Source organism: Equus przewalskii, chromosome 16, assembly GCF_037783145.1.
Source record: "Equus przewalskii isolate Varuska chromosome 16, EquPr2, whole genome shotgun sequence".
Lineage (NCBI taxonomy): Eukaryota > Metazoa > Chordata > Mammalia > Perissodactyla > Equidae > Equus > Equus przewalskii.
In genome coordinates this window covers 12,108,917-12,127,717 of record NC_091846.1, presented here as the reverse complement: position 1 = coordinate 12,127,717, position 18,801 = coordinate 12,108,917, and the positions used below count along the sequence as shown (strand labels likewise).

Here is an 18,801-nt window from a genome sequence, read left to right as displayed (position 1 = left end):
GGTATTTTCTAAAAAGAAGCTATGGAATTTGGTGAATAAAAAGTCAGCTTTGGCCAAAACTGGAAACAGCCCAAATGTCTATCAACAAGAGAATAGGTAAATCAATTGTATATCTTGACACAATGGAATACTACTCAGCAATTAAAAGGAATGATTACTGCTATACTCAACAACATGGATCAATCTCCAAAACATGGTGTTGAGTGAACAAAAACCCAGACACACAAAAAATACATACTGTATGATTCCATTTATATGATAACCAAGAATTGGCAAAGCCAATCTCTGGATGATAGAAAGCAGAATGAGGATGCCCCTGGGGGTGGTGGGAGGGGTTGTGGTGGTGGGGAGGATTGACAGTAAAGGAGCACAAGAAAACTTGCTGATGTGAAGAAATATTCTTTGTCTTGTTTGAGGGTAGTTACAATTGCCAAAACTCATTGAGCTGAAAACTTAAGGTCTATGCATAATCAGAATACAAAAAAAGTCATTGGTCAAAGATGGGAGATTGAACATCTGAATTTGCTCACTTCTAAATTCCCACTAATTTACAGAGAGACATTCCGTTACAAAAGCAAATGTCCATACAGAGAGAGAGAGATCACAACTACAAAATATTCAAAGCAGAAAACCAGAAATACATGGTAGAGAACTTAGCAAGCCCAAGAAATGAAATCTAAGTGGTCAGTGGAGGAAGTAATAAAATAACTCAGTTTGCCCTACAGAAATCCTAAAAAGCTGGAAGTTGTGGGAAGTGAGGTTGAAGGTGGGCTAAAAAGAAGAGGGTTATTTGAATTCTATTTTAAAGTATATACAGCCTTCCATTTACTCCCCCAATCTATATCTAGGTGACTTCTCTCCCCCATCATCAGTACAGACAGAAGTTTATTCCTTGGAGAGGCTAAAACAGAAGTTCCCTAGACTGGGGGACATCAGACAGAGTTGAAGGTGGGATATGCTATTGAAAATGGGGCTTCAGTGGTAGTCTACCTACATTCTAAATATTGAGGTTCCCAGGCCTCTGTTGTAACTTGGCTCCAGAATATTGGAAAACACACTCAAGAAGAATCCAAGTTCTGAGAAACATGATAAACCTATGATTTAAAAAAAACAAGGGTAGCAGACTCCAACTAGAACAGGTCAGAAGGCTCTGAGAGAGTCATGTCTAAGGAAAGTGAATTAATAGGCTATCTGATATGTTTTAACACACTTAGATATTTAGATAATTGGGGAAGCATTTGAGTTTGAATTTAGGCATAATTACATCAGAAACTAAAGAAGCAAATAAACAAGATGTTATTGATTCTTAGGATAATGAAAAGTTGAGAATAAAAGAAAAAGTAATCAGAGTATGATATACGTGTGAATAGTATTTACATAGGTACAATAAACACTGAATATTGATTTATCAAAAAATTATGAAATTATGACATAGCTATAGTTATAGTGAAGGGTGGGAATAAGTAGTAAAAAAAAAATAAATCTTCATCTTTCATAGAGCAAAGTCAATAGACAGTGACTTAAACTGAAAAATCCAGAAGAAACAGCATAAGCATGTTGTTAGAGGTAAACACCAAAAGAAACGGTTCAAAGAGTTGCTTTCAAAGAGCAGTAAATGGAAAAGGACATGAGGGGTCATTTTTGACTCTTTAAACTGTGTGCATTCAATAACCATGATTTTAAAAAGTAATCAAATAAAACAAAATAGTAAAGGTATGTGCAAAGAGAATTTCATGAAACCAGATTGTAGTTGGTTGAAGAGCAAATGAAAATTGAGGGTCTTCTCAGCAAACTGAGAAGTAGAGGAAGGGAATGTTGAGGGAGGGAGTATAGTTGCTTGAAGAGAGATTGGAAGGAAAATTGCTAGGTTGCTTGATTATGGTTATTTAGGTAGCTAAATAATTGGTTAGTCAATTTGTTCAAGACAGGGATGAGCTTAAAGAGAAGAAAGCGGTTGAGAGAATTTGCTGCGGTAAGAGAGAATAAAGGAGTGTCGAAGTCCCAGATGAAGTGGTGGACGCTGAAATCAGAAACAAGGTTAAAGGGTGAGCTATGAAAAAGAATAGGAACATGTTGGTTTTCGATGATGTTGATGGAAAGGATTATGAAAAGAATTCATGTCTAATAGCTTACATTAAGCTATATTTTCTCATTGGCATTGGTGGCAAAGTCATCTGTTGATGACTGGGATCTTTTTCATGATCTGATTTTGGGAGCCAACTAGAGAAATAAATGAAAGGAATGCTGAGTAGCAATTTGGGGAGCCCGGCTGAGGATGAAAATCAAAATGTATTTATTAGTCAGCATGGGCTGCCCTAACAAAACACCACAGATTGAGAGTCTGAAATGACAGGCATTTATTTTCTCACAGTTCTGGAGGCTGGAAATTCCAAGTAAGGTGCATATAGGGTTTGGTTACTGGTAAGAACTGTCTTCCTGGCTTGCAGACAGCCACCTTCTCACTGTGTCCTCACGTGACTGAGAAAGAGAGAGCTCTCTGGTGTCTCTTCTTATAAGGATACCAACTCTATTGGATCAGGGTTCCACTCTGTGACTTCATTTAACCTTAATTATTTCTTACTCCAAATACAGTCACATTTGGGAGTTAGGGCTTCAACACATGTATCTTGAGGGGACACAATCAGTCCATAGCATGGATAGTTCAGCACTGTAATGTGAGTTATTTTTCCATTTATACCCAGTAGCCCAAGAGCAGGAGAGAAGACAAATGGTCAAATTCACCCAAATTTGGGAACTAGCACGATAGAAGATCAAGGTGGCAAATGAATTGAATTGGTGAAAGTATGGCTAAAATGATTGACGATGGGTTTCCAGGAATGGTGGAAAGAGCCAGGACAGGGCCAGGTCTAGATTAGGGGCAGGCATGGGTAGGCTTCACGGCAGAGCCCTCTCAGGTCTGGAGCCTGGAGAACCGATGGGAACTCTTCTACTGCGTTCCTTCTGTGGGTGCAGTACTTTCCTGGGATGTAACTGGTGGTTTCTGCACTGTCAACTTCACTGGCAATATTTGAAAATTATCAAACTGGACAAAAAAAATATTTAGGTTCATTATTGGTAGCAATCATCACATTTTTCTTTCTTTTTAGACGACTAAATACGTTGAACAAGTGTGCCTCAATGAAACTTGATGTGAACTTCCAAAGGAAAAAGGTAGGTGTCTACACCTTACTAAGACCATGGCTATCCCAACAGAGGAAGCTTGCATTCACAGATTAAAAACTACGTGAATCTAAACAAAATTCTGAAATGCCCAGACATCTATCTTTGTTCTCCAAATGTCCCATCTTATCGTAACCGTCATAAATAAGTCCGTCATAAACCCAGGCTGATGTCTGTTTGTTCCACTGTTTCATTGTGCTTTAGTTTTTATCAGAGGGGTTGCATAAAGTTGCAAAATAGCTTAATTCTTTGTGGTACTTTTTCAGAAGTTTGTTTCGTTGTAAATATCCATTTCGTATTAGACTCAAGTACTCCACAGTGATTAGTAGATTAAGAGAATGCAGAAAAGAATCTATGGGTCTCTGCCAAGTATCTTCTGCTTCATTCTTTCCAATAGCATTTCATTTCCAGATGCATTCATTCTCAGGCGGGTTCATTTCGTAACGGCTGAGGGGTCAGGGAGAGTGTAACAACAAGAGGCTGCATCTTTCACCATTCTTCCACTGCTCTTTTCTCTAGTCACAAAGAATTCCGTTCAGTTGTAAGAGTCACCGCGCTGCCTCCCCCCTTCTAGGAATTTGCATGTGTGCTTCCCACCATGAGAATAAGACTGGAGATCTCAGTTTTGGAATAAAGCTGTACTTTATTGAGCACTTACTGTTTTCCAGGAGCTATGTTATGAAGTTACCATTCATGTTCTCATTTTATCCATTGAGGTAGGAACTCTCTCTTTTCCAGATAAGGAAAGTAAAACTTGAACAGATGAAGTCATTTACCCACAATCTTTCAGCTAGTGGCAGAGCAGGGTTTCTACCGCAGGCGTGTCTCACTCCGGAACCGAGGCTCCTAACCACTGTGTTGAAAGACCTCTCTTTCTCACTGAATTGATCCTTTTAGGAAGTTCAGAATTAAGATCATTAACTACATTTTTCACTTCACATCTCCAATATGTAACAAGTCAAGCCTCAGTATATTTTGAAGAAGCAGAGAAAACATCTTTGAGTTAAAAGAAAGTATTCTTTATTCTGGGCTACACAGAGAAATCATTAAATCCAATGGATTTTAAGTCACTCCTGAGTAACCTAATCTTTAAAAATAACTTTAACCTGAGTTTCTGCTCTAAAATAGCACCCCCCCAAAAAAGCAAATGAATTTTGGTTGACCTCACCTTCAAAACAATTTGGAGTTTGAGTTAGGAACCAAAGATTTAAGCTTAGGAGGTGAAACGGTGAAAAACAATATCCAGAGAAATATTAAAACATAAGCAATTTGTCCAAGCCAAAGACAAATTAAAAATGTGGGAATAAACGCCCCAACAGCTGTCTGGCTGAATAGACCCCTTGAGAAGCATACATACTATTTGAGGCATGAGGGTCAGATGTTGTTTTGCTTGTAACACATGGTTCTTATTAAACTGAACACAGCCACGCCTGTGTGTCTAAAGTGTGGTTGGTCTATACGGCTGCTCATACAGATCTTTAGCTGCAGCGTATTACCAAAGAAAATGCCCAAAACTAATGACATGATTTGTTTTCAATCAAGTGGGATGATTGGACTCTTACCTTATCACCAGCTTTTCAAAACCCATATGTGGGATAGATGCGAACCACATTTGTTAGGCTATTTATGTGTTACCTTCACCAAAGCGCCTCTGTAAATTGGTCGCTTCAGTATTCTGACATTCTTAATTTAGTCCTTCTGGTGAATATAGCAGAACACACCCTCACAGCCCCTACTTTGCTATAGGCCTCACAATGCATGCCCTGGAGTGAAATATTGCTTTTCACGTTGTAAATTGGGGAGTCATGTCCTCAATTTTCAGATAAATAATTCCAACATGTGGTCTCCACCCACTTGTGAATCTCAATAATGACCTACATCTGGGGGCTGTGGTCTAAGCAACGATGCAGGAGACCCGTGTGGTGGCACGCATTCTCATGATCTGCCCCTTACACAAGTCATAAGCTAGTCCTTTATTTTACTGCAAAAAAAAATAAACACAGGCTAGGAATAGGCCAAATGATCAAAAATAGAAAGTGAAACTTGAGAACTGAGCACCACAGGAAGCTTCAACCAACTTTGAAATTAGTTTATTTGGAAGAAAAATAAGACAGCAGCATTTCTTCTAGGTATGTCCCCATTTTAAGCAATCCAAGAAATAGAGATAAAATGCACTTCCCTAATCTGGATTGGCTCAGATGTGTAATTCTGCAGAATGTCATCCCCAAATGGCATAACTGTCCATGGTCACAATCATTCTGCTCCCTTCAGAGCTGCAGGGCCTTTGAAGGGCTATGCTTGCTTGCTTAGCAGTCTGTGTGGTCGGCGAACACTCACACAGTGCATACTCCATGCCAGGCACTATTCCTCTTCATTAGCTCCATGTCACAGATGCAGAAATTGAAGGGCAGAGAAGCTAAGTAACTTGCCCAATGCCACACAGAAATAACAGAGGCAGGATTTGAACCCAGCTATTCTGGCATCATCCGCCCCTTCTTGCCTTTCAAAGATATTCAGAAATGTATTGGTGTCTAAGTGAGCTTCTGGCCCTTGACCTGACACCTGGAAGTGTTTCCTCAGCGATACATACAGTTACATATTTTTCTTGTTGTTTTTAGAAGAGGCATATTTCTTGCCATCTGTACTACAGTCCACAATGAATGTCTTCCTGGAACTTTATCTCTGCATCTCTCGCCATGATTGAATCATGAGCCTCATTGCCCTGCTTTGCATTTGGTTCTCATTTGATTTTGTTTAATTCTGAAGAGTTTGGTGGGCTGACCCAAGAAGGAAAAAAAGTCCACAAATGGACGAGGATGGTGAAACCTCATTCATACTTAGTTAGGCGTGTACTTTTCTTGTACATCAAATGCCACTTGTAAAGCCCTTGGAGAAACGAAATCACATCTGCTCTCCCACAAGATAGTACCTTAACATTTTTCAAAAGAGAAAAGTGGTCCCTTAAAGATTCAAGATTACCTGCCCTGTCTCTGTGAGAATCAGGTGGAAAAGGGTGTTCTCAATCTTGGCCACACGTCTCACTGAAAGACTTCCTAAAACCCAACCAAGGGGCATTTCCTGAGAGCCTGATGACACCAGGAGTTCCCCAGCCCCTGGCTTCAGGCTCCTCCCACTGCAACACCGCAAGTGGCACATCCCTGCCTCGGAACAGCAGACTCAGCCGCTCAGCTCCAGTTAACTGTAACGGAAGATACACTTCTAAATTTCTATGTAACTACGGATTAGCTGCCTCTTGCAGCTGTGGATTCGTGTGGGCTCCTGTTTCCAGTGTAAAGATATAGTCAAATTCCATTTAAAAAAAAAAAAAAACATAAACCTTTCCTTTTGCAGTGTCTGGTTCACATTTGTCTCTGAGGCATATATAATTTCAGCTAAGAATGTTCTCATTTTTAGAAAAAGCCAAACATCAGAGAGTCATCTAATTTAAAATCTTCAAGGCACATGCAAAGCTACTTGTTCTCAGCAGCGTTTCTTCTGCATCATTACCTACAAAATTCACGCTTGCTTCATGGCGACATTGAAATCCCCTAATTATGGTTAGTGTTTATGTGATACAACTCCTATTCAAAGTTAAAGTCAGAGACTGAAGACTCCAATAAGGCTATCTATTAAATGAGGAAAGAGAAGGACATGTCCGCACACAGGACTCTTACCTAAGAAGAGTTCCCAAGAGAGAAAGAGTGGCTTCAAAAGGAGGTTGTGGTTAATGTTGTCGTTTAAACAGAGCTCTCTGAAATCATGACCAAAGCTGGAAAGCAGCACAGAAACCATGACTAATTGCCACTTGCGGCCAGTGCCCCCTGGCCTGGATTCATCTGCGTTTCAGAGGAGCCGCAGCTGTTGTCAAGGGGCCTGGTCTCCACCCCCAACTGCCTTTCACACCCCCGCATCTCCCACCAAATAAGACATCTCCTGACAGCTCCAGACAGCAGAGTGGAGTGAGAGAAAAATTCCATTTCATTCCAGCATTCACTTGGCCTGAGAGTATTAGTCTCAAATTGAAGATAATTACACGTGAATGTCCTAGAACCATAGGATCTTCCAGTTGGAAGGGATCTTCAATCATCTTTCCATCCACTTCCATCCACTATAGGATTTACTTCTTAGAACATCCCTTACAATTCACCCAGCCTCTGCTTGTAAGCATCTAGACCTAGACATGATGAGTTCATTATATGGCAAGGCAATTTATTTATTCTGATTACTAGAAGTCTTCCATATAATAAACTAAAAGCTGACTCACTGTAACTTGGCTATCTGATTCCGGCTCTTTTCTCTGGAGAAGCACGGAATATGGATTTCCCCTTTCACACAGCGACCTTTAGACCCAGGTTGGCAAAATACTGCTCCAGGTTTTGTAAAGAAAGTTGTATTGGAACAAAGACACACCCGTTCTTTTGGCTACAGCAGCAGAGTTGATTAGTTATGACAGAGACCGTATGGCCCGAAACTTAAAATATTTATTATCTGACCCTTGACAGAAAGTTTTCTGACCTCTGTTCAATCTAGAACAAAGTTTCTCAAACCGTCTGTGGTGATTTTTTTTGTTTGTTTTCTTTTTAATTTCCAGTCTGCCACTGACCAACATACTTTTGTAGCATTCATTACAGATGAATTATTAGAAATATGAAATGAAAAAAGGTTATAGAAAATACAAGCCTAAACGCTTTATTATTAGACTCAACAGACACAAAATTGCATCCCAATAAATATAATCAGAACAAATATAACAGGAAATAGAAAAGAATGACAAAAATTTTTCACTTTTTTTATTGAAAGTGTGCATATAGGCAATTAATATGGAGAATCATGATTTCACTCGTAACTTTTTTGTTTTTTGGCTGTCAGAACTAAACAAGAGGTTTACTTTGAAATAGCAATTCCCCATATTATATGCCTATATGCACACTTTGATCAAACGCTATGACGATGAGTATTCATAACAGTGAGTTTCTTGTTTGTTATTTAATTTAGATTGTATTGACAACACCACTACTCACAGGGAAGAATGTACATCTAAATTGTTTCTTTGTTTTGATACTGGTCTACATAAAGAAACTAGTCTCACAGAGTTTGTTGACTGGAATCAAAGAAGAGGTTTTAAATTTTTTAAAGCTTAGGGTTGTCTTTCTTACCTTTTATTCAAAATAAAGTAAGGGATGCTGTATTTTCAAAATTCGCCTTCAATCTTTCATCAGTAGCCAATTCTTACAGTGCTCTTTCTGTGAAACAATGGATCCTATACATGGTACACTTTGGGTTATGATAGATAAACTAATCTTGAAGTGTCACATGTTGTAACGTGGACCTGCTGCACACAACACCCAAGCTGGTCCGAACCCTGTTCAGTAAGATAAGTCCACTGATCATGAACTCAGATAGCACAGCCTTGCCAAATGGTGACAAGTAGTCTTAATGCTTACTCTCCATGTCTGTACTTATCTCATTGAAGGCTGGTAAGTTTGGGGACTGGCAGCCCCTTCACCACACGTTGAGTGGCACTTCTCTAGAGTTCTTCATTGCTGAACCAAACTATTATTCTTTCAATCATCCTTTACAGGAGGTTGTGGTTTCTAGATCCTTGGCCATCCTGATTACTCTTCTCTAGAAATTCACACCTTTGTTCATGACCCTTAAAACGTGGCACATAGAAAATCTGCTGTTCCTGATATATGTGACCACCACAGAACACAGTGGGGCTACAACCTTCTGAGTGTTGAGATCCATGCTTCAGGTTATGCATCCCAAAGCTGGTGTCTTACTTTGGTAGCCAGTTTATGTGGCTAACTCACATTGAGCTTAAATCTGCCACAACTCTCAAGGTTATTAATAGGAACTACTGTTAAACCAAATCTATTCCATCCTGCACATGCTATGGTTGATTTTTGAAGTTAGGGTCATTATATTTTAGTTCATGAAATTTCGTCTTATTAACAGTCTATCCTTCAATTCTGTTAAGATCTTTACACATCTCAATATTGCTATTCTTTAGTGACAATATTTAGTTTCGTCTTGCACTTTAAGTTTTATATGGCGTTTTCACATATGATCTCATTTGATTCTGTTGACAAACCGCACTAGTCGTGTAGTGTTACCATTTCCATTTTACAGCTGAGAAAATTGACTCTCAAAAAGGGTGCCTTGCTCGAGATCACTTGGTGAATAACCTTTTGCCATCTTCACATTTTAAAAACATGAGTTCTTCTGGCTCACTCAGGTTATTCTTAAAATGGACAAAACCTTGAGGCATCCTCCAGAGACCTCTCCCTCAGTTGCTTTCAGTTTTTTGATCACACTCCTTGGTGGGGTTGCTCAACCAGTTCCTAACAAAACTCCCTGTAGCATGCAGCACAGTTAGGCATCTTGGCCATGACAATATCATGAGAGCGTCTTAGTTCCCTCGCTGAAATCCAGACTCTCTATATCCATAGTATTTCCATGGTTCGCTGAAACATTGGGACAGGAGAATAAAGTTAGTTTGATGTGTCTTTTTCTCATAAACACATATGACTCCTAGAGATTTCCATTTTGCATTTCTAAATAATCACAAACTATTTGTTTTTAGCCTCAGAAAAACTATCAAACAGATGAAAGCTGATCATCTCTTAAGTAACCAGTACACTTCCACAATTATTGGGGAGTCTGCTATGTGCCTGATAGTCTGCTGGGCCCCAAGTGTATAAAAAGTCTTAAACTCTAGCACAGTGAGTTTTTCATACTGTGGATCATAGCCCATTGCTGGGTGGTCAAATGAATTTGGTGGGTCACCAACAACATTTTTTTTTAAATGAAATAGACTAAACTAGATTATAAAATATCAGAGTACAAACAAGGATAATTATTATAGTATGAATTTTTTTTGCTTTAGTGTAATGTGTATGTGTGCCTTGAGTTGTGATGGAAAATGCATTTCTTATTGTATGTCACTATCAATAGTTTCAAAGGTCCTGCAGTAGTGGGGTAAACAGACACAGAACAATATCAATGCCCTTTGGGACATACTATGATAATTATAGGCACAGGGTACTAAAGGAGAATGGGTATTTTTTCTTTTTTTCTTTGTTGTTGTGTTTTTGTTTTTTATTGCCTTGGTTTTTGTTTGTTTGTTTTGGTTCAAACAATCTAAATACTGCAAAATTTTCCTGAACTGTGTGCCCTTTTTTCCAGGAGTTTACCACTTTTTCACATGCTTTGGTTGGTTGTAAATACCTTCCTGTTGCCCAAAGCTAGTATAATAAGCTCTTAGAGCCTAGCAGACAGGGGCAGGCTTTCCATTCCCAGCCCACAGTGCCCAGCTTGGCATCTTTTCTTAACCAAAATAAAAGAGCCCTTATCCAACTAGTATGTGGTTTGCTAGCATCAGTAACCGAGTTTGGGCTAGCTTGAGAAAGCTCGTTGGAGCCAACCCTAAATATTGTAGTTTTTATTTTAAAATGTCTATATTTTCTTTAAAAGCATATCCTTCTTTTGCCTTCTCAAAAACTATTTGCTAAAAGGGTTTTTGAGAATGCTTACTATCAACTTCTCCTCATTTCCTGAAATGTGATAGGAAAATCCAGAAAGCTTGACCTTCACCCTGTCACGGTGCCTGATATATAAATGCCCTTCAGATGTAAGATTTTATTGTATCAATCACAGGGAAAGAGAAAGTAGAAAATGCTACAAAGAAAGTATAATTTTGCATCATTATCTCAGTCTTGCCTTTTTTCCACATGTACAACTTTCGTAACTCTTTTGCCAAAGCTTATACAACTTTTTTAAAACTCAAAGCTAATCTCCCACTGTGATCCCAAAGCTATGGAATTCTCTGTTAGCACTATGGTTTTGTACTTTCTTCCACCTTATACTTGAATTTTCAAATTTGTCATTTAGTCCAATCGTAAGAATCTAGATTTTCAAGAAATAAATAAGAATGGGGAGATCCTAACATTTTTTGACTGAGCATCTGATTACTTTTCCTTGAAAACAGAATATATTGCAAAGTTAAGGGGAGTTAAGGTGGATGTTAGGGATGTAAAAAGATAAGCAATCTGGGGCTGGCCCCATAACTGAGTGGTTAGGTTCATGCTCTCCACTTCAGGGGCCCAGGGTGTCACCAGTTCGGATCCTGGGCACGGACATGGCACTGTTCATCAGACCATGCTGAGGCGGCATCCCACATGCTACAACTAGAAGGACCCACAACTAGAATATACAACTATGTACTGGGGGACTTTGGGGAGAAGAAAAAGCAATGATTGGCAACAGATGTTAGCTCGGGTGCCAATCTTAAAAAAAAAGATAAGCGATCTATCTTAGATCAATAGGCAATAGATAAGCAATTGAACAAACATTGGAAAATAATAAACGTATAGCCCTCAATGAGGGACTACTCAATGCATTATTTCATTTAATCCCTCTGGCAAATCTATGAGACAGAGGCTATTTTTAGTTCGATTTTACAAGTGATAGAAACTTACTTTGGAGAGAGTAAGCCATACATACAATCATGTAAGCTCTTAACTGGTACTAGGAGCACGTGGAACCAGGTCTTAGAACAGGATGCCAAAACAAAATATAATAAACTTGATTCAATTAACAAAAAAATATGGAGGACTTACCATGTCCTTGGGATTGGGGAGGATATAAATATGAATAAAACACAGGTCCTGCTCCTGATAAGCTTACCTATAACGATTGAGAGTGGGCACGTGTGACATGAGCTGAAGTTGTCATTAAAATAAGTGCTACAATGAAGATCTAATCCAAATGAGGAGGAGCACAGGGGAGAGAGTGGTCACTGCCTTGGAGCAGTCAGGGAAGGTTTCAAAGAGAATGGACATGTGAGCTGAACGCCCAGGAAGGGTCCGGGACCAGGGAAGGACGTTCTCAGCAGCGGAGATCATGTCTACGCTTGTAGGCTCTTAATGCTGAAACAGAGCTGGCTGTTGGGGATGGTGTGGGCCAGGGAGCAGAATGCAGGGAAATTAGGAGGAATAGTTGAAATGAGGCAAGAAAAGTACACTGCAGTCAGGTTGGAAGGGCTTTGAATGCCGTACTAAAGACTGTTAGGAAGGCCAAAGGGAAGCTGAAGGCTTTTAAACTGGGAAATTATATGATCACATTTGGATTACCCTGTGGAAAGCTGTTTAGATGGGGAAAACGATGGAGACAAGGATTCCAGCCAGGGTTTTACTGTCACAGACCCAGACAGAGGTGTCAAGGGCCTACACAAAGGGAATGGGAGTGAAGATACGAATGAGGGAACAGATTTGAAAATCATTTCGGAGTTGCGTCTTAGTAATATGAAAAGTGAGGAGGAGGAAGGGGCTGATGATTCACTCCATCTTGGAAGAAAATTATTATTTCTCTGCTCTAGGTCAAGGTCTGTACGGGGCCGGAGGGATTTGCAAAGATAAACAAGGCCATCTCTGGCCTCAGGGAGCCCAGATTCTCATCTCTTAGGGGCTGCAAATTCAGGCAGAACCCAGACAGATAAGATAAATGTGGGGGAGGGCAGAGTGTAAGACCAGGCAAAGCAGCGGGGGCCACGGCAGCCTGGAGATGCATGTCCTGCCAAAGGCGTTAGGATTCAGTTGATTAAAAACAAGAAGGCTGGCCAGGGGAGCAGGCTGGATTGGACTCCTCTCAACTAGTGATCTTTAGAATGGCTCTCAAGTTTCTACTTACAGGAATTCAGTAGATAATTTTGCTGTTAACTTATCCAGGGAATATATGATAAGAATCCTATATTTGGGAGACTCAGGTAAGGAGGGTTAGCTTTGAGAGGTCTTGACTTTGAGTTTCAGAAAAGGGAGGCTGGAAATACAGTCCTGGGGCTCAGCGAAGAGGTTTCAGGAAAGAAGTTAAGTGCCTGTTACGGCAGGGTTATGTTTCCATGCGAAAAAGAGAACTGCAGGTGTTTCATATTTAGACTGTCTAGTCAGATGGTAATTACGCCCTCTTTGTAATCAGTCAAGGAAAACTCAGAGAAGAAGGAAGGATTCAGAAACTATGAAAATTGAAAGGAAGACAGCTTGGCAGGTTGAGAAGAGATCCTCTAGCCACTAGGGAGGAACAGGGCGTCCAGGACATGAAAGATGGAGGAAGGACGGAGTAAAGGCGCCCAAGAAACCCAAGAGGGCAGCCTGAAAGGGAGGAAGGAAGGGAAAGGAGCGGGGAGTACCTCCCTGTGCTCACCTAGACGTCCTGGTTCATCCAAGACCCCCATAAGTGAGCATTGTCCTTGATGTTTTCCAGGCTGACGACTCAGATGAGGAAGATCTGTGTATCAGTAACAAATGGACTTTCCAAAGAACCAGCCGCCGATGGTCTCGCGTGGACGACCTCCACACGCTGTTTCCCGGAGGAGACAGAAATGGGTCCTCAGGAGACTTTAGGATGAGAAACACGACCAGCAGTGAAAGTGTCCTCACAGACCTGAGCGAGCCGGAGGTCTGCTCCATTCACAGCGAGAGCAGCGGCGGCAGCGACGGCCGCGGCCCCCCGGGCAGCCAGAGCGCCGGGCGCGAGGCCTTCGACGGCCCCGGGCACTGCTGCGCGGAAGGGCCCGGCATGCTGGACGCCACGGTGGTCAGCGGCAGCCTCCCGCAGCCCCCTAAGGACGTTCCCAACTACCCTTTCCAGCCAAAGAATGAGAAACCCACTAGGACCAGAGCCAAGTCATTTTTGAAACGCATGGAAACCCTGCGAGGGAAGGGAGCACACGGAAGGCATAAGGGATCGGGGCGGACTGGAGGCTTGGTGATCAGCGGGCCGGTGCTGCAACAGGAGCCAGAGTCTTTTAAGGCCATGCAGTGCATCCAGATCCCAAATGGAGATCTCCAGAACTCGCCCACAGCTGCCTGCAGAAAAGGGCTACCGTGCCCAGGCAAATGGAGCGGGGAAAGCAGCCAATCAGAAAACAGCAGCAGTGGGGTGAGCACGCCTGGCCTGAAGGAACGGAAATGCCAGGAGGCCAACAAGCGCGGGGGCATGTACTTAGAAGACCTGGATGTGCTGGCGGGGACAGCACTGCGGGACGCGGGCGACCAAAACCACACACATGAGTTCCATTCCCAAGAGAACTTGGTAGTGCATATTCCCAAGGATCACAAACCAGGAACGTTCCCCAAGGCGCTCTCTATCGAAAGCCTCTCGCCCACAGACAATAGCAATGGGGTTAACTGGAGGACCGGTAGCATCTCCCTGGGCAGACAGCAGGGCCCTGGTGCCAGGGAGCCCAGGCTCATGGCGTCCTGCCACAGAGCAAGTCGGGTCAGTATCTATGACAACGTCCCAGGCTCCCATTTGTACGCCAGCACGGGAGATCTTCTGGACTTGGAGAAAGACGATCTCTTCCCTCACTTAGATGACATTCTGCACCATGTCAATGGGCTCCAAGAGGTAGTGGATGACTGGTCGAAAAACATCTTGCCTGAACTGCAAACACATGATGCCTTGGTTGGGGAACCTGGTTTATGCCCCTTCCCGTCTCCTAACCAGATCACCTTAGATTTCGAAGGCAACTCTGTGTCCGAGGGTCGGACAACACCCAGTGATGTGGAAAGAGATGGGACATCTCTTAATGAATCGGAGGCCACTGGGGTCAGAGAAAGGAGAGATTCTGGTGTAGGGGCCTCTCTGACCAGGCCAAACAGGTTGGTGGCATGATTTCGTGAAATGATTTTTAATCCATTTCATAAAAATTATGGTCTATTTATTTGGCAAACAATTATAGAGCATTTACTAAATGCCGGACACTGCTCTAAGTGATACCTGTGGTTAGGAATTATTTGAACAGAAGTGTGTCTTTTGGACGGATATTATGGTGACCGAATCCATGTTAACACACGTTCATTTCTCTGAGTGTTTACCGGTTATTCAATCTGAGTTTTATTCCAAAAACTTTTTTGAGCTTATGTGCAAAGCACTACACTAGACACCATGGGAATCACTGATAACATGATTATAACCCTAACCCTAACCCGGTGCCTGTGCACAGGCACTCCCCACGTCCTTGCAACAGTTTAATTAAAACGTCCCCACCTCAAATTTTAAACGTCTTTTTAATCCTATAAGAAATTTCTGAGGTCTAAGATGTGTACTTCATACTTCTATTTTTGGCTTTCAAATGCCAGTTACAAAGTACATCCAAGCTGTTTTACCAAGACCATTTCAGAAGCACCCTAGGAAAACTGCTCTAGAAGGACCTCCCTGGTAGAAACCATAATACCATGTGTGCTGCTGTGTTTCCGGTTGAGGCAGTGATGTCCCTCGGGGCTCAGTGATGTGTCGTCACTTCAGGAGGGCCTCATCTGTGCCTGTCACCTTCAGGCTCCATCTCAACACCCAACAAGAGATGGGACGGCAATGTGAAAATATTCTACGGCTCCCAAACATTTGAGATCTCTCTCTCTGTCTCTGTCTCTGTCTGTCTGTCTTTGTCTGTACGTCTGTCCATCTATTCGTCTGTTTCTGTCTCTTTCTCACATACACACACACACACACACACACTGTCTCAGCTGCTTTCAACACTTTGGGAACAAATTTAGGAATTAACAAACAAATAACATTTATTATATCACTTATTGAAACCTCCTAATGAAACAGATAATGACTTTTTTCCAGATTTATTAGACTTTGAAAACAGTTTTTTATGTTTATTCTGTCCATTTGTGTCTTCTATTCCATTTGCTTTGTGATTTCCTTGGCTCGGAAACTATTTTGATTAGCTCCTTAAAAATTAGTAACATCCTGTGTTTTCTGATAACACGTCCACTTTGTGACTGGCTTCCCTGATGGGCTTTCTCTAAAGGCGACTCCGATGGAACAGTTTCCAGCTCTCGCATCAGCCTCAGCCGTCCACAGCGTCGCCCCACATCAGCAACCAGACGGCCGGCCAGCTGAACCTGCTCCAGCGCTTCTCGCTGCTTCGCCTCACGGCCATCATGGAGAAGTACTCCATGTCCAACAAACACGGCTGGACATGGTGCGTAGCGGGTTCACTCGAGGGGGGGATCATTTGTTCTAGAGCTAAGTATGCAATTGCAAAAGCTTCGCTATTTACTTTCTGATTTCTGAAGAATCTCTTCATTGCCTTCACTGCCAATCTCCTGGAAATAATGCCCCGACTTCTGCCTTGTGTCTGCCTCCTGGGCTGCCACAGCTTGGACATGATGTAGCCTCAGGAAGCATTACTTTGTTTGTAGCTCTCTGTCGGTTTCCAGGGAAGGCAGGCAGGCTCCAAGAAGGAAAAAGGACAAGGAAAGGGTGATTAATTGTGAACAGAGGAATTAAAAATAAACTTGCCATTAAATAATTCTGGCAGTTTGCAGAGAAACATCTGTCACTTGTACCTTGTGGCCCAATGCAGTGCCCAACACGTAGAGCATTGATTCTTTCAAAGAGCATTTAATTCTTCAAGTACATTTCTGCTTTTATTTCATTGGCAAATAAAAACAAGAATAGGCAGTAAACCTTTGTAATGAGGAATTGACAAAAGCATACGTTGGAACTTGAGTGTGGACCTACTTTAGATGATGCAGTGGATTGGAAAAAATATAAAATGTGTGACTAATTGTCCTACTTTATATATTATGTACATAGAAGAATCGGCAGTGCTTTAGAAAGTTATAAATTGCGTGGTCAAATCAATATATGCTTGTGTATTAAAATTTCCTTTTAAAAGTACAACTGGTTCTAGAAAAGTGAGGACATAGTCAAGACATGTGTTTTGTCTTCTCTCTCCTCCTTTCTCTCTCAACCCCGACTAAATTTCTTCTTTTTGTTGTAGTTTTAAAGGTTTTTTGTTTTGTCTTGTTGGAGACTTTTAAGTGTTTGTCATTTGAGAGGTGTGTCAGTCACCATTAAATTGGAAAGTCGAACACTTGACTTGAAAACAGAGCCATAAATCCATTCTGCTAACGTGAATCATGCTGTTTAATAGTTAGAGGTCTAACATGGGCACGGGGCAGGCATGGCACTTCCATGTAATGGGATGAATTCAGAGAGAAATGTTGAATTTCCCCTGTGCCTGTTGGGAATTCCAACAACAGCTTGGCTTCCCTCTTGCTTGCCTTCACAGCCTCTCCCCACAGTGTGCCCCAGGAGGCTTCCATGACCTGGTTTCTGTGAATTCTAGGTCAGTTCCAAAGTTCATGAAGAGGATGAAAGTTCCTGATTACAAAGACAAGACCGTCTTTGGTGTTCCTCTCATAGTTCACGTCCAGAGAACGGGACAGCCTCTGCCTCAGAGTATTCAGCAAGCACTGAGATACCTGCGCAGCAACTGCCTCGATCAGGTAAGGTCGTAAATCTCAAACACGGGCCTGGATTTATGGAATGCCAGACAGAGTCAGATCCGTCCATTGTCAGACAAGACATGCCTCCCCAAAAACAATGGCATTGTGATCTTTATATGTCAATATTTAATTTGACCAGGCTGCAGCTTTGTCAAGCTTTTGAGCACGTTTCCTCGTTCACAACTTGAATGACACCCTGGAGTGACTGCAGAAGGTTAATTGCACCTGTGATGTCTAATTTGTGTTCCCTAGAAACTGAGAGTTAAGCTACACTCCATTTCCTTTTCAATTATTGTCCCAATGCCACCATAGATTTCATAGCATTCTTTTATCCCTGTTTTATGATTTTTTTGAAAAAAGAATTAGGTTTTTATATCTCCCTTTATTAATTTTTTTTGAAGCAGCACCACGATCAGGAAAACTTAAAGACAAAGTTACTTACATCTTTTTAAAATATGCAAGTAAAATATGAAAATAATATCAGCTAAATCAAATATCCCCTCATCTCGTAGAGTTGATTAAAAAGCTCACGCTAAACAAAATATTCAGAGATTATCTCTGTCTCCAGGACTGTTTGGGGTCCACTACAACCGGGGACTATGATTGGGCCCAGCGTGCAACCCCCCCATAACTTACGAGGCCAAGCCTTTGCCCCCCCCCCAAATTAACACACATTAGTTTCTTAGATATTCTGTCTGAAATAAAAGCCATGTGCCCACTTGATAAATTGCAACCTAGGCAGTGGAGGCATTTTTAGACACCTATTCTATAATGGCTTTTGTTCATCACACTCTTAATACCATGTGAAGGATCCATGCCAACTTAAGATTACTTGCACTTTTTATTAATATACCCTTGGCCTTAAGCTCGGTGGACAGGAATGAGCTGAGCTACATGAACTCAAACATCCTGGCTCCTGATGCTCGTATCCAACCCTACCCCAGTACTGAGATCACACTTAGAATCAGGATAGCCTCTGGATGGATCAGATGCCAGTTTTTGGTGGAGCAGACTAGGAGTAACTTCTTCATTTGATGCCATCTTCGATTGAACTAAATGCATGATCCCCTTTTCCCTTCCCACTCCTGATTTAGAGACTATACAAATATACATTTTTCCATATTCAGATGTCATAGTGGAGGGCAGGAGTGTTTGCTGTTATTATTGTGGTAGTGATGGCTATTTTGTTTTGAGAAATGGCCTTGGTAGCTTGCCTGCAGTTTCTCAGGAAGAAGGGCAACAGACCATTTGTCTAGAACTACAGTGCTCATCTTTGGCAGATCCCTCAACATTATTGACTTGTGAATAACATCCCAAT

At 41.6% G+C, this 18,801-nt stretch overlaps 1 protein-coding gene across 21 annotated transcripts in view; it reads left to right on the top strand.

Annotated features, from left to right (window-relative positions):
* Positions 1-18,801, top strand: part of STARD13 (StAR related lipid transfer domain containing 13) — a 487,031-nt gene that overhangs the window by 448,567 nt on the left and 19,663 nt on the right. For 11 of the 21 annotated variants that reach the window (XM_070577983.1, XM_070577991.1, XM_070577984.1 and 8 more), the window contains 4 exons: positions 3,108-3,171; positions 13,441-14,840; positions 15,998-16,171; positions 17,324-17,483. In XM_070577983.1, the coding sequence (XP_070434084.1) occupies positions 3,108-3,171; positions 13,441-14,840; positions 15,998-16,171; positions 17,324-17,483 (1,798 nt within the window). Of the gene's footprint in view, positions 1-3,107; positions 3,172-13,440; positions 14,841-15,997; positions 16,172-17,266; positions 17,484-18,801 lie in introns of all 21 variants that reach the window. The other 10 variants (XM_070577978.1, XM_070577988.1, XM_070577979.1 and 7 more) reach the window with 1 other exon arrangement.